The 16,245-nt window shown below is 42.2% G+C and overlaps 1 protein-coding gene across 8 annotated transcripts in view; it reads right to left on the bottom strand.

Annotated features, from left to right (window-relative positions):
• KDM6A (lysine demethylase 6A) overlaps window positions 1-16,245 on the bottom strand; it is a 242,894-nt gene that overhangs the window by 156,890 nt on the left and 69,759 nt on the right. For all 8 annotated transcript variants that reach the window (XR_009762780.1, XM_061627506.1, XM_061627503.1 and 5 more), the window contains one exon: window positions 5,994-6,102. Coding sequence is in view for 7 of the 8 variants with exons in the window: in XM_061627506.1 (XP_061483490.1) it covers window positions 5,994-6,102 (109 nt within the window). In the remaining variant the exon portion in view is untranslated. The remainder of the gene's footprint in view (window positions 1-5,993; window positions 6,103-16,245) is intronic.

Raw genomic sequence — 16,245 nt, 5'->3', positions numbered from 1 at the left:
CTTGCAAATTTTTCACAAATGTAGTCAGATGGCAGAGTTGAAAGAAAGACAAAGAATGACTTAAATCCCCTCTCTGCCAGAAAGAATAGGGGACTGGGGCATTAAGAGTTTTATAAATAGGGAGGCTTTTTTACATTAGTTCTTGGTGCGAGAGTGTGTTCCATTGCCACATAATACATGCAACAAACACCATAGCAAAAAGTTCACAAAATCACTGGGGGAATTACCCCTTTTCAAGACCCTTAAACTTTAAAGACATGTAGCGCACACAAAAAAGCTGCACCTATTTCTAAAATGTAGTAGGTTTCAAACACGCACAAGGGGGTACTGTCAAGGTCACTGGGTCCCAAATACCTGAGAGCCAGCTCTTGTAAGGCATACAGCAGTTGCCAGCTTACCAGGGCTAAAGTCCACCCTGCAGAGTAGAATGCTGCCATAATTTCTTCTGTCCACCGGTTTGGGGCAGGAGACTCCCAAACCTTAAATGAAATGGACATCCCTGGGATTCCAAAGAAGCAGGAGCTAAACGTCAGAGTTTCTGCTTCCTAGAGCCCCAGGCAAATCAGTGACACAGTAGTAAGTAGCCAAGTTTGACCAAGAAACTGGATTTGGTACCAAGACTTGCCTGAAAACACACACACACCAGTAATTTGAGGTAGCTTTCATAAAAATTAGCTAATTAAAAATACTGCATAGAAAGACTCGAGAACACCCATAAAAGTTACAAACATAAAACTTTTTAGTATTACAGATAGGCTTGAGAATTACAAAACAAGGTAAAACAAAAATGTCTACCTCAGCCTAGTGCTATACATACCAGCATAGCTTAGAAATATTGACCGCACCAGAAACAGAATAACACATCATCCAAGATGTCAATGTCAGAGAAGATACGGGTCATTAGAACAAAGAAATATCCAACTTTTTATAGAAAAAAAGCATAGCTACTACAGGGAAGCCTGAAGGCCAATCAAGAGGATTCCTTGATGGAACTTTACAGTGCCATGGCATACATGGCATACTAGGCGGGCCTCCCAATTAGCAGACTGCACTCACTAGGTAACACAGGTGCTGCGGCATGAGATCATGTCTCTGCTGATGAGAGCAGGCTTCTTCCCAGCAACAAGAACTTACCCACAATTCTATTATCATTATCATTCCATTCACTCTAAGGCTTCAAATCAATTGAATGTTATTACTGCAACTGGGGCTTCCAGTCAACAATGAGCTTTGGTTATGAACATACACTAGCATATTTCAAGACTATGAACTGTATTTAACTAAGTCCCGGAGCAGACCCAATGAAATTAATGAACCTTAGTTAGACATGTCATTTCACTTTAATGGGTCTACTTTGAGTAGGACTAGCATGGAATACACTCTATATCTTCAATTTCATAATAAATATTATTTCTAGGCAACATTTGAGATTGGTCATTATTTAAGAAATATAGTACAACATGTATAGAAGAAAACTTCTGGATTTATGTTTTAATTTTTGCTATCAAATATCAGTTGTCCTAGGACTGCAGAACCAATGGAAGCACACCCTGTCACATGCCATGGTACCAAGGAGCACTGTGAGGCTCCACCCTCAACATTCCAGGAGGATCATCATGAGAAGGCAAAAAACAATGTGGCTCTACCCATCACCCAGAGAAGCAGGAACTACAGGGATCTTGCTTCCCCAGTCCCTGCCTGATGCCTCCAACTGCCAGTTACCTGAGCCTGCAGAGCTGAAGGAAGGTGCAAACTGCCATCAGCCAGATGACCTAGGGCCAGTGGAGACTAGTCCATTAGGGCTACTGGGGCACAGCTCTCTCATGGAGAATATTAAGCATTTTTTTTAATCCCCCCTCGAAAAAATCTCAAAGCTCCTGTCCCACCCACATTTTATACTTTATTTGAACTCAGAGAAGCACTGCAAACATTTCTTCAATCTATTCTCTGGTCAACTGAGTATCTGTACCACTCAGCCAAACCTAATTCAGATGTATAACTATGGCAAAGAGGTCCTTCATATGTGTCTCCGGGAAGAAAAAACATGTGACTGACATTTCAATATTAGGACTGCCTGCTTTTTAGCCCCTGTGGTGAAGGTTTGGCCTCCTTCCTGTTGCTATGAGACCAGCTCGAGCCTCTGTATAGGATGAAGTACTACATCTTGAAGAGCAGTCCGACAATGCTAAAAACTGTTTCCTTGATGACCACACCTCCAAACAGCTCAAAGCATCTGTTGTAGCTAGCCAGGAGGAGGATGGGATTGCTAACTTGAGCAACATATTTTTTATTAATATTTGGAGGGGGAGAGGGAGAGGGAGGGGGAGAGGGAGAGAGAGAGAGAGAGAGGGAGATGGTGGGTACAGTTCGTCTTTTCCTATACTATTTTTTACTTAATCATTTGCATTTATTTTGTGAATCTGGGAAGAGGATTGGGAGGAGAAATTGTAGGTAGCTTCTGTGTATATTGCAACTTTCAACACTTGTGCATTATTGGGACTGTAGGAGTTTTTTCTTTAGATATCATAAATGTGTGTGTGACTTCAGTTTGAGAGAGCATGGATGTTCTGCCTTTTTTTTCTTTAGGTTTAAAAAATGCTCTGTGTGTGTATGTTTGGTAGCCTACTTTGAGAACAGGATGCTGGACTAGATGCACCTTTGGCCTGATCAGCAGGCTTTTCTACTGTGGTGATAATAAGATGTACTATTATACAAAGGATATCTGTTGGGAAATCACCTTCTGAAATACAAACAGAGGTTCCTCACTGGTGAGGCAGGTACACTGTGTATGCTAAGATGTGCTAGAGGCTGATTGGCTACATGAATAGGTACACTCTGTGCATGCTAATGCCTGTTATTTATGAGGCTTATAGTTCTTAATCATGTCTCCCCTGCTCAAGAGAGTGTTCTTGCACTCAGGTCCTGCTTGCAGGCTTCCTCCAGGCACCTGGTTGGACACTGTGAGAACAGGATGCTGGACTAGATGGGCCACTGGCCTGATCCAGCAGGCTCTTCTTATGTTCTTAAGTCTGTGAGAGGAGCCTGCGATTTGTGAGGAGGAGTGCTAACAGTCAAACCGCTTAGGCTGTAACACACTTTGATTGAGCAGAATGTTGCCTGCATATTTTATTTTCCTTCTGAGTAAACCGATTGGCAAGAGCCTCCTTGTCTTTACACCTTTAAAAAACAAACCCACCAGATGAGGTGAAGACCTAACTGGGCTCCTTCAGGAGGAAGGGTAGGATATAAATTTAAAATAAATAACTTGAAAATGCTTATCACTGGCTCATTGTGCCCCACTGGGTATACTACTCTGGTATCTTTTCAATCAAAGGGGTAGCCAACAAGCCATGGCTTACAGCAGAAAGAAACAATAGTGAAACAGTGCTTTAGACGGTAGCAAATGTATTATTTCATAAACTTTCCTGGATTACCAAGAATGATACTGTTGTGTTTCCCCTGCACACACTCTGCCTTTAGCAAGTAGAGACATATTTTTACTATTCACATCACAGATTAGCAATGCTGTATATAGGGACTTTGACCTAGTCCTCCAGGTCCTTGCTATCAATGCCCAGGCAACAGGAAAGTCTGAACATTTAAAGAACACAGCTAGGAACTGATCTCCTGTAACCTGTAGGGTTTCTCACTACTGGGTTTCCACTGTCACCAAAAATTCATGTATTTAATCCTTTCACTGCTTGGTACCTTTTTTATAGCTTAGCTAAGAACCAGGCATCTCTGCAAATAAACAGAATTCAAAGAACAGCTGTCATTAAAATAACACATAACAAGTTCATTCAGTGTGTTGTTTTTTCAAAAGCTTATGGTTTCAGTGCAGTTTTTAAATACTTCTTAAATGTTAAACCGTTTCTTCTCAAAGAACTATACTTCAAACCTGCCTACTCTACTAACCCACTCACTCTCAAATCTATCTCATCCCTTCTCCAATCTATCTATCCCAGAACCATATCAACTTCTGTCCCTACTCTATCTAAAACAGTTCAACTGTCAAAAACGCTTAGATTCTCCCACAGACATACCATTCATGTAGCCAATCAGCCTCTAGAATCATTCTACTCACTCACTCCCCCCTCACTCTACTTACCCTATTACCTCTTATAGTCTCAGCACATACACATTACCTTGTTTACATCATATAATACTTAACAGGTGAAACATCACAGATGCATCTGATAAAGTGCACTTTAACCCCAAAATGCTTATGCCATTATAAATTTGTTCATCTTTAAGGTATTAGTACTTTTCTTTTTGTTGCTTTGCTAAAATTGCACTATGATCTACTTTACAGGGTAGTTGCGAGGATAAAAAGGCTATAAACACACTCTGGCAAACTTAAAATGCTATTACAAAAAGTAGGATGGTGCAGAGGATGGTGCAGAGGAGAATTCTGCATTTAGAACCTAGATGTAGTATGGGAACATGGATTACACATTGCCTGCACACGTCCCACCCAGGCCAGCTTGTCCCAGCAGACGGCCACACACTGGATATGCTGAGGATCTACATGTAAATTCCAATTTTTGTAGGCCTGAATATCGTGGTTGAGTCCCTGACTGTTTTTTCTTTGATTTTTTTATTAGGCTTTTTTCGTTATTTCAAACCTGGCCCTCTTTCCCCAATTCAAAATTGTGGGCAGGCAGGCTGGAGAGAGACTTTTTATTTTGATTATTCCTTATTTATCATTTATATACATTCCACCTTTCCTCCAAGGAGCTCAAGGTGGCATTTATGGGTCTCCTTTTTCCCATGCTATCCTCACAGCAACTCTTAGACTGAAAGACAGTCACAGGCCCACAATGAGTTTCATGGCTGATTTTAACGGTGGTCCCCCAGGTCCTAGTCCACTTAATATCCCTCCACCATATTCCACATTCTGGAAAAAGGCATTAGAAGTGAATAAGCTGGGGGAAGGGAAATAACATTTTCCCATTGGTCTGGAAATCTAGGGATCCCTTGTTAACAGTCTTGCGTGGCCCTACCCGATTCAGGTTGCAATCCTGCACATACATATTTGGGAGCAATCTACTTGGAATTCAGTGGGGCTTACTTCTCAGTAATGTACAATTATTGAGCATGAACCCACATTAGAAGTTATGACAGTAGGGACCCCTTCTGAACTATGGCAAGACTCTTAGGTCTAAGTATTAATAAAAGTGAAACGTTTAAGTGTCCATTGTTTCTTTGCAACGGAGGAGGATAGGGAGAGGAGCAGAATAGGTGGGGGCCACACAATTTTTCTCCCAACAGAGAAGCAACTGTGACAGCAGGGCCCCCTTCTGAACCAAAGCAAGACACTTTTAATTATTTTGATTGATTGAATTTGAATCTGCCCTTCTTTCCAAAAGGTGCCTGGTAGCAAGCAACAAGTGATAAAACAATAAAAACATCTTAAAAACAAGATTGTATTGGCTACCCCTTTAAAGAAAGGATACCAGAGTAATAAACAGACACTCTTCAGTTTAGTTAGGTGCTGTTGGTAAAACTGCAATGCTTAAATGTCCGCAGATCTTTGCAAGTGAAGATGACGGGAATAAAATTAGAACTTGGCCATGCCCCTGTGACTGCTCATCGGCCACATCCTCATGGCATCCTAACAGCCCCACTAGGTCAACTGGGCACTAGCCACCACTGCCAAGGGCTACTGGGAAGCTGCCCCCCAGAAAAAAAATTATGGCAAAACAGAGACAAATTTCACCCCATCAATAAGCCAGTAGTGAAGGGGCAGCTACTCCACTACTTGATTTTCACTTTCTCCCACCCATCCCATTCCATTTCCATTTTGTTTGTTCATATTTTGTCTATTAGACTGTAAGGTTGTGGGCAAGGACTGTTTTATCTGTATATATATGTATAGCATTTAGAAAATTATAAGCATTTTATATGTGTTAAATAATAATTCATAAATAAATAAGTCAACAACACATGGGATCCTGAGCAAAGACTGCAAAAAGAAATGATACTGGACTTACCTTTTGGATAATCCTCCAATAAAAGGTTGAAGTGACCTAACTGGCAAAAGAAGTCAGATTCAACTTTTCCTTCTGCTTTCAATATTAGTGATTCATAGCAGCCAACAGCCTGGGAGAAAAAGAGGACAAACTTTATAAACATAATATATAAAATATATTTTACAATCAGTTTATATATATTTATAAGTCATCACTTAAGGCTGAAGTTACCAATGCACTAAACCCAAAAAAGAAAGACCGGGGGGGGGAATTTCACAACAAGGTGTACTATTTAACTTTTCTCTTGGAAAAATGAACGTATCTCAAATGTATCATAGCAACGTTCATACAATGGCTCTTAATTTTCATTTTAAAATTAGCAGCTTTTCTGCTCTGTTTGCACACTGCTCAGAAGTTCCCATGATGCTCCTCTTGTGTCACAGACAACACAAGCCAGAATCTGGCTTGTTGTGTTATTTGAACCCAGGCAACCAAGGGTTTGGAGGGAAACAAACCATGAGGCTAGGTTCGGATGACACAAGCCAGACTGGCTTGTTTTGTCCACAGGCAGACAACAGCAGGAGAGGGGCGCCACAGGAACTTTTGAGCAGTGTGCACTGTGATGTTCCTATATTAATGTATATATGGTAAGTGTTGGTTGTTTAGAAGATACATGGTAAGTGGAGTGAAAGAGGAGGGGGAGTGAATGGGCAGTAGAATGCTAGATGATTGGCTGAGTGTTTAAAATGGCTGAACGTATAAAAGGAAGAGTGAGAGTGGAATCTGGGGGGAGAAGAGAAAGAGTGGGTTGCTTGGTGGGGTTTGAGAGAGTTGTTTGCCAGGAGAGAGTGGAGAAGGAGGGGGGTGGAGTTCGGAATAGTATTGAGTAAAACCATATGCTTATGTGCCTTAAGAAGAAATCTTGTTAATCTTGTTAGCTTTGTTATCTTTAATAAATACTTAATTTGGTTTACCAAAGGCCTGATCCTTGGCTGGGGTTTCACAGACCAGAAGGGAGGGTAAGGTAATGACCAAGGCTGAAGGGGAACTGTAACAAATGGTGGCAGCGGTGAAGAGAATAACAATACCAGTATTCAGAGTCTCTGGGAATACTAGTATTAGGACGTGACTGGTGGTTGCCTAGCAGGGGGATCTGTTGAGATCTGTGCTAGAGCGGAGAGAGAAAAAATAAAATAAAGGACAGTCCGGACTGGTGGAGTCCCTGGTGGTGCCTAGTGACAGGCAGTAGCCACGCACAGGTAGGAACCTGACAGGGAGAGCCAGGGAAGGGCGTCACAGGTGGTGGCAGTAGCGGTGGGATACGAACAACAGAGAATCCAGATACGAATACTGGAGAATCCCTAACAGTGGTGTGACAAACAGAAATAATACAACAAGATTACTTGTGAGAGTGACTGGCAAAGAGTGTGTGGCAAAGACTGAGTGAACTCAAACACCATGGCTGAATATATAAAAATGAAAAGAGAGGAGCTGGTGGAGAAGTGCATAACATTCAATTTACCTCACGAGGGTAAAGGGGTAGATGAATTGAGGGTAGCACTTATAGGATTTGCTACTGCCCAGCAAAAACAACCTGTCAGGGAAGAGACCCCAGAAGGATATTTAAGCAATCCCGCTTATATAGAGTGTTTGAGAGAGAAGTTAAGGATAGAAGCTGATGGGAAAGATAAACAGCGAGAGTTAGAAATTGAGAAGTTGAAGATGGAAACTGAGAGATTGAGGATGGAAGGTGCAGAGAAGGAAAAACAGAGGGAGTTGGAAATTGAGAGAATGAGATTGGGGTTTGAGGAGAGGGAGAAGCAACGAGCATTGGATGCCGAATTACAAGTAGAAAAGTTAAAATTTGAAAGAGAGAAGTTTCATTCTGATGAAACAAGAAAGGACAGAGATGGAGCAAAAATAAAAATTACTGCAAAGGACTTTGCTGTCTATGAGCCTGGTCAAGATCCTCAAATTTACCTCAGCACCTTTGAAAAAGCAGCTCAGCTGTGGGGGCTACCTGAAGATAAATACATGCAGTATTTATCAAACCTGATTAAAGGGGAATTGGCTGAGGTATACCAATATTTCCCCTCAGACAGGCCCGTCACCTATGCTGAATTCAAAGAAGCAGTGTTTAAAAGATTCAGACTGGGGCCTGATTATTTTAGAAAGCTTTTCAGAAACTGCCAGATACAGACAGGGAGGTCTTTCGTGGAGCTGGGGGCAAAACTGATGGACATATTTGGGAAATGGCTGACAAGTGCAAAAGCTCAGTCTGTGGAGGAGGTGAAAAACCTCATGATATTGGATCAATTATACCATCAGTTACCACCAGAAATAAGGCTCCTGGTCAAAGACCGTTCCCCTACATCGGTGCAGGAGGCCGCAGAGATGGCGGATCACTTCGCCTCCAACAGAACTGGCTGGGTGGGGAAAACATCAAGAGATTTTAAACCCAGACCATATAATGCTGGCAGAAGGGATGTGGTACCACAGCGAGTGAGTCCTCCAGTAAAATCTGAAGGGCACAGGACACCCCAGAGTGGATCTGTGTACCCTAAAAGTGAGGAGAAATTATGCTACAAATGTGGTAGACCGGGGCACCTACGTTTTCAATGTGAGGTTGCCAACCCCATTAGTAATCCTGCTCAGACAAGGGCAGTGAAAACAGAGCCCAAGGCTTTAGAAACAGCAAAAAAGGTTCAGTTCTGCCAGATAAACTGGACAGAAGTAACAGACCTTGATTCAAGTCTGAGAGAGGAAATGAGTGTACAAGGGGCAAATTATTGGGCATTGCTTGATACTGGTGCCGCTCAGACATTACTGAGGCCAGATTTAATAAAATCTGAGGTAATATTACCTCAGGAAACTGTGACTATCCAAGGAGTGAGGGGTCAACCAGAAAGTTTGCCTGTGGCCCTGGTGGATATGACTTGGAGAGGCCGAGAGGGCCGATATAAAGTAGGCATTAATGCCCAGCAACAAGAACCAGTAATACTGGGAAGAGATGTAATGGGAGCCCAAGGAAAGATATATGTAGTGACCAGACAGCAAATTGGCAGAGAAAAAGAAGCCATATTAAGGGGGGCTGAAACAAACAGGGTGGAATCTGTTAACCAGCCTCAGGTCACCATAGCAACCACTAGCAGGCCTGCTGAAGGAGACAAACTGTATCAAGTGGTCGCTGATAAGAAAGAAGCAGAGCAATTCAGGGAAGAGCTGCATAAAGATATAAGTTTGAAGCAGATAAAGGAACAAGCTCTGACCCAACAGATTCCTTTCACTGACAAACTGAGGAATCAAGTTGTGTGTGAGAATGGGATTTTATATAGACTGTGGATGCCCGCTGAGAGAAAGGATGAATGTGAACCAGTGAAGCAATTGATAGTACCTAGCAAATACAGAACCAGATTGCTAGAGGTAGCCCACGATGTCCCATGGGCAGGACATCTGGGAATAAAAAAGACCAAGAGGAGATTGGCAGCACACTATTATTGGCCAAACATCTCCAAAGATGTAAAACAACATTGTCTATCTTGTGGAATATGCCAAAAGGTGGGGAAAAGTGGAGTAAAGACCAAGGCACCCTTAAAGCCCCTTCCTATAATTGGACAACCCTTTTATAGAGTGGGAATAGATTTGGTGGGCCCTTTTTCCAAACCCACAAGGCATGGCAAGAAATATCTAGTGGTGGTGGTGGATTTTGCCACCAGATACCCAGACGCAGAAGCACTAAGATCTGTAGAAGCCCCTGTAGTGGCAGAGGCTTTATTAAAAATCTTTATGAGGCTGGGTTTCCCTCATGAAGTGCTGACGGATCAAGGCAGTGTATTCATGGGAGAAGTGATGCAATATATGTGGAAATGTTGTGGTCTAAAACATCTAAAGACCACTACTTACCATCCCGCCACTAATGGGTTAACAGAGAGATTCAATGGCATTTTGAAGGGCATGATCAGAAGCTATGTTCAAGATCACCCACAAGACTGGGATGAACGTTTGGGATGCTTCTTATTTGCATATAGAGAAGTCCCTCAAGAGTCAACAGGCTTCTCACCCTTTGAACTCATGTTCACTAGAAAAGTGAGGGGACCTTTGGAACTATTAAAAAATTCATGGGAAGGAACCCTGGGAGAGTACAAAACATCTGTAGTAGATTTTGTATTGGAATTCCACAATAAATTAACATCAATGATGGAGGTGGGGAAAAAGAATTTGAGTCAAGCACAGCAGAAGCAAAGTTACTGGTATGACAGAACAGCCAGGGAACGTGTGTATGATGTGGGAGATATGGTTATGGCATTCATACCCAGGAAACAGGACAAATTACAGGCTAACTGGGAAGGACCATATACCATCAGAGAAAGGCTTGACACAGTGACGTATGTAATCACCACAGACCAATTAAACAAAAGCAAAGTGGTTCATGTAAATATGTTGAAGCCTTACCATACCAGGGATGTACAGGTGTTGCAAGTTACCTTATTCCCTGAGGGAAGTGGGCCTGAACTTCCAGATTTGGTACAGGAAAGCAAAGACAAAGGAGGGGTAGATCAAGTGGAATGGTCAGAGGAGGTGAAGGAGGAAGTAAAAGAAGAGATTCTGAGAGTTTTGAAAACCTATAGGAATCTCTTTAGCAACAAACCTGGCCGAACCAGAATAGTTATACATTCCATTGATACTGGAGATCATGCCCCAATCAGATCTGTTCCGTACCGTGTGAATGGGAAAGTTTTGAATGAGATCAAAAAGGAGGTAGAAGATATGCTGGAATTAGGAGTGATCAGGGAATCCATCAGTCCCTGGGCCTCAAGTATTGTCCTGGTTCCGAAAAAAGATGGAACAACAAGGTTTTGCATTGATTATCGGCTAATCAATAAAATTACTGTCCCAGATGCGTATCCTATGCCTAGGGTAGACGCAATGTTAGAGTTATTGGGGGCAGCAACCATTATCTCTACACTAGATCTCTGTAAAGGATTTTGGCAAATGGAACTAGACGAGCAATCCAGAGCCAAAACTGCCTTCAGTACACCAGATGGGTTATATGAGTTTGTGACCTTACCCATGGGACTAAGGAACTCACCAAGTTCATTTCAGAGGCTAATCAATACTGTGTTGCGAGGCATGTCAGATTTTGCAGTGGCCTATATCGATGACGTGGCCATTTTTAGCAAGTCGGTGCCTGAGCATGTCCAACACCTGACAACAGTATTGGAGGCCTTAAGAAAAGCAGGCCTCACAATAAAAGCTAAGAAATGCCAGTTTGGACTAAAGGAAGTAATCTAGGACATAAGGTGGGGAGTGGGAAAATCACCCCCTTATGGAGCAAGGTGGAGGCAATACAAGCGTGGCCGATCCCCTTAACCAAAAAACAAGTAAGGGCATTTCTGGGTGTGGCTGGATTTTATAGGAAGTTTGTGAGAAATTTTGGGGAAATAGCAACCCCCTTGCATGAATTAACAAAGAAGAAATGTTCTGAGCGGGTGGTATGGATGGATGAATGTCAGAAGGCTTTTGATCTACTGAAGCAAGCCTTGTGCCAAGGACCCATATTAATAGCACCAGACTATGAGAAACCATTCATCGTGGCTACACATGCGTCGGACCTGGCGCTGGGAGTCGTCTTGCTGCAGGAGAGAGAAGGCACCAGACATCCAGTGGCGTACCTGAGTCACAAGCTGACGCCAAGGGAGAAAAACTATTTGACGGTCCAGAAGGAGTGCCTAGCGGTCGTGTGGGGACTGAAAAAGTTGCGCCCATACGTGTGGGGACGAAGATTCACAGTGACTACGGCTCATCGGGCCTTGTTATGGTTGCAGACTATGAAAAACCATAACACTATGCTGCAGAGGTGGTCCTGGGCCCTACAAGACTATCAAGTGGACTTCCAGTTCATCAAAGGCAAGGACAATGTACTGGCCGATGGACTTTCCAGGCAAGTGGCTGGGACTGCAGTGACGTGACAGACGGAGGAACAAAGAAAGACATTTTCCCCATAGAGACTTTTATTGGTTAACGCGACGTATAAATCCTGGAACAGGAATAATACTCTGCCGTTGTTTTAAGGGGGGGGGAATGTGATGTTCCTATATTAATGTATATATGGTAAGTGTTGGTTGTTTAGAAGATACATGGTAAGTGGAGTGAAAGAGGAGGGGGAGTGAATGGGCAGTAGAATGCTAGATGATTGGCTGAGTGTTTAAAATGGCTGAACGTATAAAAGGAAGAGTGAGAGTGGAATCTGGGGGGAGAAGAGAAAGAGTGGGTTGCTTGGTGGGGTTTGAGAGAGTTGTTTGCCAGGAGAGAGTGGAGAAGGAGGGGGGTGGAGTTCGGAATAGTATTGAGTAAAACCATATGCTTCTGTGCCTTAAGAAGAAATCTTGTTAATCTTGTTAGCTTTGTTATCTTTAATAAATACTTAATTTGGTTTACCAAAGGCCTGATCCTTGGCTGGGGTTTCACAGACCAGAAGGGAGGGTAAGGTAATGACCAAGGCTGAAGGGGAACTGTAACAAATGGTGGCAGCGGTGAAGAGAATAACAATACCAGTATTCAGAGTCTCTGGGAATACTAGTATTAGGACGTGACTGGTGGTTGCCTAGCAGGGGGATCTGTTGAGATCTGTGCTAGAGCGGGGAGAGAAAAAATAAAATAAAGGACAGTCCGGACTGGTGGAGTCCCTGGTGGTGCCTAGTGACAGGCAGTAGCCACGCGCAGGTAGGAACCTGACAGGGAGAGCCAGGGAAGGGCGTCACATGCACCAGCAACTCATTCATATTATATCAGTTTGCATGGTTTTCATGCAACATGTGAACTGGGCAAATGAAATAATGCAACTAGACACTGCAACAATTGTTAAAATATCGAGATAATGCAGTCAAACTAAAGGATGGAATTACAATCAAAACATTAAATTCATACTCTAGCACAATATACAGTATTCTGATGGTATAACATGAATTATAAAGCCAGAAAACTTAAATTATGAATTAACTTGATTTAAATTCATCAGTTTGAAGTGTGTCTTCCTCCAAACCTGCTCAGCCTGTGACAGCAGTGGCTTGGTGATGCTGTCGAAAAAGCAGGAACAGGGGGACCGATGTGCCACTTACAGCAAAATGGTCTGGCACCATTACCAAACTCCTAAAGTTCCAGGTGAAATAACTGAAGTACAAAGGAGAACCCAGGCTGAATCGCCCGCTAGCCTGGTTAGCATGAAACACTAAGCCATTGTTTATAAACTATGGTTTAGTTAAGCACAGTTAAAAATGACAGTCCAAACAAAGCCTATAGTTTACTAACTATGGTTATAAGGTGCTTATTAAGCAAAATTTGCAGCTGGTTCATAATTCTTGGTTTACATTAACTATAGCTTAGTATGAAATCTGAGCCCAGACAGCTTATTGACTATAGTTAAGGGATTGGAGCCACCAGAAAGCAGAGTAGCCAGTATAGAGCAAGTGAAAAAAGAAACTATGCTCTAGGCCCTCCTATTCTGCCTGGGAATAGCCTGGGAACATTAGCTCTCCTCCAAAGGTGCATAATTCAATATGCACCTTTCTGTTTCTGCATTGCAAGGGAAATTTAAAGGGAGCACTGTAGTCACCTATCAGCTATCAAACACTGCGTTCTTTTTCTCAACAACATTTAATAAGGATGATTAAAATGGGGCAAGGAATACCTTCCAATAATGTTTAAGCATCCAACTTACAAATAGGAAAAGTTGATATTCCTAGCAAAACATCAATGGTTCCTTCCCAAAGTGCGGGGAGGTAATGAGCAGGGTACTGCAGGGCTCAGTCATGGGCCCAGTGCTCTTCAGCATTTTTATTAATGACTTGGATGAGGAGGTGCAAAAAATGCTTATCAAAACTGCAGATGATAAAAAATTGGGAGGGATAGCTAATATCCTGGAAGACAGAAACAAAATTAAGTATTCTTGATAGGCTAGGGCATTGGGCTGAAAACAACATAATGAAATTTAATGGGGATAAGTTCAACGCTCTACACCTAGGAAAAAGAAACCAAGTACACAGTTATAAGATGGGGAATACTTGGCTCAGCAATACTACACACAAGCAGAAAACTCAAATTGTTTATCACAAGCTAAATATGAGTCAACAGTAAGATATGGCTGCAAAAAAAGGCAAATGCCATATAGAAGTATAGTTTCCAAATCCCGTGAAGTCTAGTTCCCCTCTATCCGGCACTGGTTGGGCCTCATCTTGAATACTGCGCCCAGTTCTGGATGCAGTTTAAGAAGGATGCAGTCAACTGGAACACATTCTGAGGAGGGCAACAAGGATGATTAGGGGACTGGAACAAATCCCTAAGAGGAGAGACTGAAAGACTGTGCATGTTTAGCCTTGAGACGAGAAGACTGGGGGAAGTATGATAGCGCTCTTCCCGTACTTGAAAGGTTGTCACACAGAGGGACAGGATCTCTTCTCGATCATCCCAGAGTGCAGGACACAGAATAATGGGCTCAACTTATAGGAAGCCAGATTTTCAGCTGAACATCAGGAAAAACCTTGTAACTGTTAGAGCAGTATGACAATGGACCCAATTATCTAGGGAGGTGGTGGACTCTCCAACACTGGAGGCATTCATGAGACAGCTGGACAGCCACCTGTCAGGTATGCTTTAGTTTGGATTCCTGCATTCAGCAGGGGGTAGGACTTAATGGCCTTATATTTCCCTTCCAACTCTACTATTCTAATCATATTTTCTTGTCATGATGTGCCAGAATCACCACCACTAAACAGGCTTTTAAATTGTACTAATATGATTGTTTATTCTTCTGGTTAGTTTTCTTCTTCAACGAAGATGAACAAAACATACACATGGATTTTTAAATATTTAACTATTTCAGTTTTTAGATAAATGTAAAGTTCTATAAAAAATAAAAAATTAGACAATTTCAACCCGAAATTGAAACTTAAAATATTGGGTAGTACAGTTAACTCAGTCTTCTTCACTTTTGTTTTCCTTTTTCATTGGGTGGAAAAGAAATACAAGCTCTCCTGCTTTATCAGTTCCCAATTCATTTCTCAATTTAGAATGAATTATTCCAAAGGAAGAAAACATTCTCTCTACAGCTGCAGAAGAGGCTACTGCTAAGAGCTAGATTACCATTTCAGTGGTCTCCTCCTTGTTCAGATCTACTCCATCTCCCCAAATTCTGTATTCATTGATCTTTTCTATCTTTGCAATTAGAGAGAAGCAAGGTGTGTGCACTTCCTGTACGCCACCTGCAGAACAGGACTGATCAGGTTATCTCCTATCTCCATAAACTGCTGTTAACATATTCATAGAATATAACTAGAAGATGTATAATTAATATTCATGATCATATCTTTGACAGGCTCTTTTTTTACTAATTATTTTAAGAAAATTTTGAAATCTAATTTAAATTTTAAAAATCCAATTTAAATTTTAAAAACTCATTTTTTAAAAATAAAATAAAAAAGTATTGATTTTTATCAACCCTGGACTCGAGTAGGGAGTTTTCAGAATGAATCATTTTTTGTTCATGACCCTGTGACTTTGGCATGTGTGACTGTGGCCATTTTGTGGAGATTGAAAAGCGGTGAGGGATGCAAACCTGACCCAGCAGTAGCTGCCCACTACCAATACTGAAGGACTGCTGAATCATGGATAGCCAGATCTTATCACCAATGCCCAAGGACATGCAGGGAACCAGTGCATCCATCAACCACATAGTTACAGGTTCCCAAAGGTTTAGGAAACTATGTACAGGAAAAGATAGGACCACCAGTGCAAAAAGTTAGTTTTCAATTAGCTCTTCAAAGAGATGTTACAACACGGCTATCGACGGAAATCAACCCAGTACTGGGAGAAAATGAATGCTTTCAAGAAAAAAAATCAAGGAAATGACTATGCACAACAAGCAGTCAGGAATGGAGCTAAGAGCCATGCCATTCTATGATAAGCTTGCTACAATCCTCCTGGGCCAGATGGACGTCACTCCAGAATACACTGTGGACAACAGCATGAAGGTGCTGACCAATGGCAGTAAGCACAACAAAAAGTAGACGGGAAGTCAGTAGGTAGAGTTGCTTTACCCACATTGCTGGTGCCAGGGACAATGGCCCAGATAAAGTGACCACCTTTGCTGATTCCTGGACCATCAAGTACAATGAGGTGGCAACCTCCACCACCCCTGTTCTCTCATAGACGTCCTGCCCGACTTTCCACAGCACCCCTTTCTGTGCTAGCCAGCAGTAATGGTGAGGCACTTCTTGGG

Source organism: Rhineura floridana, chromosome 5, assembly GCF_030035675.1.
Source record: "Rhineura floridana isolate rRhiFlo1 chromosome 5, rRhiFlo1.hap2, whole genome shotgun sequence".
In the NCBI taxonomy this organism is placed as follows: Eukaryota; Metazoa; Chordata; class Lepidosauria; order Squamata; family Rhineuridae; genus Rhineura; species Rhineura floridana.
Note: the sequence above shows the minus strand (reverse complement) of the source record. Positions and strands in the feature narration are given on the sequence as shown.